Here is a 6,977-nt window from a genome sequence, read left to right as displayed (position 1 = left end):
CTGTATCACAGCGGTCTAAGACACTGCATCTCGGTGCTAGAAGTTGTCACTACAGACCCTGGTTTGAGTCCAGGCTGTATCACAGCGGTCTAAGACACTGCATCTCAGTGCTAGAAGTTGTCACTACAGACCCTGGTTTGAGTCCAGGCTGTATCACAGCGGTCTAAGACACTGCATCTCGGTGCTAGAAGTTGTCACTACAGACCCTGGTTTGAGTCCAGGCTGTATCACAGCGGTCTAAGACACTGCATCTCAGTGCTAGAAGTTGTCACTACAGACCCTGGTTTGAGTCCAGGCTGTATCACAGCGGTCTAAGACACTGCATCTCAGTGCTAGAAGTTGTCACTACAGACCCTGGTTTGAGTCCAGGCTGTATCACAGCGGTCTAAGACACTGCATCTCAGTGCTAGAGGTCGTCACTACAGACCCTGGTTTGATTCCAGGCTGTATCACAACCGGCCGTGATTGGGACTCCCATAGGGTGGCGCACAATTGGCCCAGTGTCGTCCAGGTTTGACCCGGTGTAGTCCGTCATTATAAATAAGAATTTGTTCTTAACTGACTTGCCTAGTTAAATCAAGGTTAAATAAAAACTACAACTCCCAGCGTAAAGGGAGATATAGGAGACACCTCACATTAGTGACAGCTACGGTCAATAACCAGTTGTTGTAGATTTCTTAAAAAACCAAGAAACATTCTAACTCTGTTGAGACAAAATGAGTTCAGAGAAGGAAACGTTGATGGATGAAATCGAACAGAGTTTATGGAATTTAACTGAGGACAATCTATGTTACCTGTGTGAACGTTGTGGAATGGATGGCCCTGAAATTAATGGGATGAATCATCGCTTATTAAGGCGCAAAGTCATGGAGGAAATGTGGGACAAGACAGATTCAATGAAATCAGAGGAGCAGGGAATGTCTTGGTTAGTTCATCTGAAAGAGGACATCAGAAGGACACAGGAGGAGGGTAGCAGTGCACTCATGAGTCCCAGCCAATCAGATGACGTAGACTGGAATGAAGAGGGAGGAACTAGGTTGCCTAGCAACAGACTGGAGGCTAAATCTGATTTAGAGAGGCACACACCAGAGCAGAGGGAGAGTGATGTGACTACTTCCCAGTCTGAAAGTGTTTTTCTCAAACCACACTTGTGCACTAAATGTGGAAAGGGATTCAATCAGGCCGGCTGTCTTAAGAGACACCTGAGGACTCATACGGGGGAGAAACCATTTGTTTGCCCTCGTTGTGGGAGGGCTTGGAGTGATTCTGGAAACTTAAAGAGACACATGAGAAAAACTCACCCAGGAGAGGAGATGGTTGTTAAGAGGGTCGACACTCAGAGGAGTGACCCTACAGGAAATAGGGAGGAAATGACTGTGAATTCAATTAAATCGGAGGAGCAGGGAACGTCTCGGTCACTCCAGCTGAAAGAGGAGGATGCTTGCGGTGCGCCCGTGAGTCCCAGACAGGCTCATGCTGATGATATAGACCTAAACGTTGAGGACAGGGATTGGTTGCCTAGCATCGGACTGAAGGCAGAGCCCATGAGTCCCAGACAATCCGATGATGACGCTGCAGACCGCAAAGAAGAATGGAACCAAGTGGGAGGCGCTACGTTGCCTAGCGATGGACTGGAGGCGGAGTCAGCTCGAGAGCGCCACGGTTGCGTGAGTATTTCCCAGTCATTATGTATTTTGTTTCCCAACAGTCTTTCCTTGGTTCCCCAACAGTCTTTCCTTGGTTTCCCAACAGTCTTTCCTTGGTTTCCCAACAGTCTTTCCTTGGTTCCCCAACAGTCTTTCCTTGGTTTCCCAACCTTCTTTCCTTGGTTCCCCAACAGTCTTTCCTTGGTTTCCCAACAGTCTTTCCTTGGTTCCCCAACAGTCTTTCCTTGGTTCCCCAACAGTCTTTCCTTGGTTCCCCAACAGTCTTTCCTTGGTTCCCCAACCTTCTTTCCTTGGTTCCCCAACCTTCTTTCCTTGGTTCCCCAACAGTCTTTCCTTGGTTCCCCAACAGTCTTTCCTTGGTTCCCCAACAGTCTTTCCTTGGTTCCCCAACAGTCTTTCCTTGGTTCCCCAACAGTCTTTCCTTGGTTCCCCAACAGTCTTTCCTTGGTTCCCCAACAGTCTTTCCTTGGTTTCCCAACAGTCTTTCCTTGGTTCCCCAACAGTCTTTCCTTGGTTCCCCAACAGTCTTTCCTTGGTTCCCCAACAGTCTTTCCTTGGTTCCCCAACAGTCTTTCCTTGGTTTCCCAACAGTCTTTCCTTGGTTCCCCAACAGTCTTTCCTTGGTTTCCCAACAGTCTTTCCTTGGTTCCCCAACAGTCTTTCCTTGGTTTCCCAACAGTCTTTCCTTGGTTTCCCAACAGTCTTTCCTTGGTTCCCCAACAGTCTTTCTTTCCTTTTGGTTCCCCAACCTTCTTTCCTTGGTTCCCCAACCTTCTTTCCTTGGTTCCCCAACAGTCTTTCCTTGGTTTCCCAACAGTCTTTCCTTGGTTCCCCAACAGTCTTTCCTTGGTTTCCCAACAGTCTTTCCTTGGTTCCCCAACAGTCTTTCCTTGGTTTCCCAACAGTCCTTCCTTGGTTTCCCAACAGTCTTTCCTTGGTTCCCCAACAGTCTTTCCTTGGTTCCCAACCTTCTTTCCTTGGTTCCCAACAGTCTTTCCTTGGTTCCCCAACAGTCTTTCCTTGGTTCCCCAACAGTCTTTCCTTGGTTCCCCAACAGTCTTTCCTTGGTTCCCCAACAGTCTTTCCTTGGTTCCCCAACAGTCTTTCCTTGGTTCCCCAACAGTCTTTCCTTGGTTCCCCAACAGTCTTTCCTTGGTTCCCCAACAGTCTTTCCTTGGTTCCCCAACCTTCTTTCCTTGGTTCCCCAACCTTCTTTCCTTGGTTCCCCAACAGTCTTTCCTTGGTTCCCCAACAGTCTTTCCTTGGTTCCCCAACAGTCTTTCCTTGGTTCCCCAACAGTCTTTCCTTGGTTCCCCAACAGTCTTTCCTTGGTTTCCCAACAGTCTTTCCTTGGTTCCCCAACAGTCTTTCCTTGGTTTCCCAACAGTCTTTCCTTGGTTCCCCAACAGTCTTTCATTGGTTCCCCAGCAGTCTTTCCTTGGTTCCCCAACAGTCTTTCCTTGGTTCCCCAACCTTCTTTTTATAAATGCATTGGGAGGAGAATAACGGAGGCTCCACCTCTTGGACTTTGTCTTCCAATGCATTTTGAGAAGGAGGCAGAATAATTGAGGATGAGAGTAATTGAGGATGAGAGTAATCTAGGACGAGAGTAATCGAGGATGAGAGTAATCGAGGATGAGAGTAATCGAGGATGAGAGTCATTGAGGATGAGAGTAATCTAGGACGAGAGTAATCGAGGACGAGAGTCATCGAGGATGAGAGTCATCGAGGATGAGAGTAATCTAGGACGAGAGTAATGGAGGATGAGAGTAATGGAGGATGAGAGTCATCGAGGATGAGAGTAATGGAGGATGAGAGTCATCGAGGACGAGAGTCATCGAGGACGAGACTCATCGAGGACGAGACTAATCTCGAGGACGAGAGTAATCTAGGACGAGAGTAATCTAGGACGAGAGTAATCTAGGACGAGAGTAATCGAGGACGAGAGTCATCGAGGATGAGAGTCATTGAGGATGAGAGTAATCGAGGATGTGAGTAATCGAGGATGAGAGTAATCGAGGATGAGATTAATCGAGGATGAGATTAATCGAGGATGAGAGTCATCGAGGATGAGAGTCATCGAGGATGAGAGTCATCGAGGATGAGAGTCATCGAGGATGAGATTAATCGAGGATGAGAGTAATCGAGGATGAGAGTAATCGAGGATGAGAGTAATCGAGGATGAGAGTAATCGAGGATGAGAGTAATCGAGGATGAGATTAATCGAGGAAAGACTCTTGAGACTTCAAAATTCCTTGACAGGAAGGAGAGAGTTTCCCACACTAAGGGTTTTTCTGGATCATAAATGGACTTAGGGGGTGGGCGTGGCATGGGGGGGGTGTGGCATGGTGGTGTGACATAGGGGTTGGCATGGGGGTGCGGCATAGGGGCGTGGCAATGGGTACGGCATGGGGGCGTGGTATAGAGGCGTGGCAATGGGCGGGTTCGAACCATTGGCTCAGTTGAATTTTGGAAGGATTTTAGAGACCCCAATCTTTGCGGTCTACAGAATTCGTAGCATTTATTAAGCCAATTTTCTGCAACTTTTCAAATTTCTCCATGGAGCTGAGAGAGATTTTTAACACATTTTTAAAGCAACATTCTTTTTTTTGCGTTTCTACATATTCTGCCATGGACCTGAGAGAAGATTTTGGAGTTTGAAGCTAATTTCCTTGAACTCTATGCATTTTGCCATGGTTAATGCTGTGTTATTTTGCTCAAACAAAGAAAATCTAAATGAACTCTGCTAAATGAATTGTTTTGGGCATTGTTTATTCTCCCTGACTGTCTGGTTTTTATTTTGATGATTGTTAGTTCTCAGATTATATTATTGATACATGTATCAGTCTGTTATCTTTTCTACATACTTTCTATCTAGTTTTAATCCTTTACCCTGAAAGTGTTTTTCCAGGACTTCAATGACAGAAAAATCCCAGCACCCTGATTTTTGATTTCATGTCTATTTTTCTGATTTCCAGGACAAGCCTCTCTTGCCCTCCTCCACCCTCGCAGAGTCCCCGAGTCGTGCCTCTCCCGGTAGCGCCTTATTGTGCGGTCTGAAGAGGGTGTCTGTGCGGCTGGTCGACTGCAGGAAGACACTGGGGCAGAGTACCCATATAATACACAAGACAACACAGACGGGAGAGAAACCCCACAGCTGGTCTAATGCTGAACAACACAAAACCCTCTCAGGAGACAGGCCTGGCTCCCATATCTGTGATCACTGTGGGAAGAATTTTAAAACAGCAACCAATCTGAAAAGACACTTCCTGTATTTGTCTGGAGAGAAACCATACATCTGCTCTGATTGCGGAAAGAGATTCACGCAGGCTGGCAGTCTTAAGACACACCAGAGAACTCATACTGGGGAGAAACCGTACATCTGCCCTCGTTGTGGGAAGGCTTGGAGTGATTATGGAAACTTAAAAAGACACATAAGAAGTCATACTGTTAAACGATACACAGTGAAACCTCACCACTGCTCTGATTGTGGGAAACAGTTCATTGTAAAATCAAGCCTTAAACATCACCGGCTAGTTTTTCACACAGATCATCCTCATCGCTGTGGTCAATGTAAGAAGAGCTTCATAACTGCAGAAAGACTGGAATCACACATTAAGACACAACACCCGCCAAGGGATCCTCTGAAGAACCCACACGTGTGCTCTGAATGTGGAAAGGGCTTCCATCAGGCCGGCTGTCTTAAGAGACACCTGAGGACTCATACGGGGGAGAAACCGTTTGTTTGCCCTCGTTGTGGGAGGGCTTGGAGTGATTCTGGAAACTTAAAGAGACACATGAGAAAAACTCACCCAGGAGAGGAGATGGTTGTTAAGAGGGTTGACACTCAGAGGAGTGACCCTACAGGAAGTAGGGAGGAAATGAATGTGGATTCAATTAAATCTGAGGAGCAGGGAACGTCTCGGTCACTCCAGCTGAAAGAGGACATCAGAAGGATACTGGTGGATGCCAGCGGTGCACCAATGAGTCCCAACCAAGCCGATGATTATTCTGAAGACGGTGACGAGGGAGGAACTTGGTTGCCTAGCAACAGACTGGAGGCGAAATCTGATCTAGAGAGGCACACGCCAGAGCAGAGGGAGAGTGATATGACTACTTCTCAGTCAGAAAGTGTTTTTCTCAAACCACACTTGTGCACTAAATGCGGTAAGGGATTCAAAAAAGCCGGCTGTCTTAAGAGACACCTGAGGACTCATACGGGGGAGAAACCATTTGTTTGCTCTTGTTGTGGGAAGGCTTGGAGTGATTCCGGAAACTTAAAAAGGCACATGAGAAAAACTCACCCAGGAGAGGAGATGGTTGTTAAGAGGGTTGACACTCAGAGGAGTGACCCTACAGGAAGTAGGGAGGAAATGAATGTGGATTCAATTAAATCGGAGGAGCAGGGAAGGTCTCGGTCACTCCAGCTGAAAGAGGAGGATGCTTGCGGTGCGCCCGTGAGTCCGAGACAGGCTCATGCTGATGATGTAGACCTAGACGTTGAGGACAGGGATTGGTTGCCTAGCATCGGACTGAAGGCAGAGCCCATGAGTCCCAGCCAATCCGATGATGACGCTGCAGACCGCAAAGAAGAATGGAATGAAGGGGAAGGCGCCCTTCGTTGTGGGAAGGCTTGGAGTTATTAAAGAGACCCATGAAAAGAGCTCAACCACCACCCAATCAGCATGTCCCTTATCCCTACCCACCACCCAATCAGCATGTCCCTTATCCCTACCCACCACCCAATCAGCATGTCCCTTATCCCTACCCACCACCCAATCAGCATGTCCCTTATCCCTACCCACATCAGACACCATGGTAACCTGGTTTACACCTGTCCAATCCATTACAGGTGTGTTTACTACTTCAAGTAAACAAGATGTGAAGCATGTGTTTTTTTTAAAGGGGGTTATATTTGATGTTGTAGTTGTTTTTAATGGAGACAGGTTAGAAGTAGAGGGGGAGACAGATGAGGAGGGAAGACAGTGAAGAGTAGATGCAGGGATTGAAACCTGGACTCCAGTGGGGAGGCTGAGACTCCAGTGGGGAGGCTGAGACATACATAGAGCATCCAGCTGTGCTACCACAAGACTACAGGCTATATGTACTAGAGCTGAGACATACATAGAGCATCCAGCTGTGCTACCACAAGACTACAGGCTATATGTACTAGAGCTGAGACATACATAGAGCATCCAGCTGTGCTACCACAAGACTACAGGCTATATGTACTAGAGCTGAGACATACATAGAGCATCCAGCTGTGCTACCACAAGACTACAGGCTATATGTACTAGAGCTGAGACATAC

General features: G+C 47.3%; 1 protein-coding gene across 1 annotated transcript; it reads left to right on the top strand.

The window, feature by feature from the left end:
- Window positions 1–485: 485 nt before the first annotated feature.
- On the top strand, window positions 486–6,699 carry LOC124003489 (zinc finger protein 878-like). Its single transcript, XM_046311771.1, has 2 exons — window positions 486–1,667; window positions 4,646–6,699. The coding sequence occupies exons 1-2, from the start codon at window positions 717–719 to the stop codon at window positions 6,311–6,313; spliced, it is 2,619 nt and encodes an 872-aa protein (XP_046167727.1). The 5' UTR covers window positions 486–716; the 3' UTR covers window positions 6,314–6,699.
- The last annotated feature ends 278 nt before the right edge of the window (window positions 6,700–6,977 follow it).

Source organism: Oncorhynchus gorbuscha, linkage group LG18 (genome assembly GCF_021184085.1).
Source record: "Oncorhynchus gorbuscha isolate QuinsamMale2020 ecotype Even-year linkage group LG18, OgorEven_v1.0, whole genome shotgun sequence".
Classification (NCBI taxonomy): Eukaryota; Metazoa; Chordata; class Actinopteri; order Salmoniformes; family Salmonidae; genus Oncorhynchus; species Oncorhynchus gorbuscha.
The sequence above is the reverse complement of the archived record's forward strand: the minus strand, read 5'-3'. Positions and strand labels throughout refer to the sequence as shown.

Excerpts from the sequence above, each read along its gene's own strand:
- LOC124003489 (XM_046311771.1), top strand. The coding sequence starts at position 717 with ATGAGTTCAGAGAAGGAAACGTTGATGGATGAAATCGAACAGAGTTTA. Across the intron at positions 1,668-4,645 it reads CTCGAGAGCGCCACGGTTGC|GACAAGCCTCTCTTGCCCTC; the intron begins GTGAGTATTTCC and ends TCTGATTTCCAG.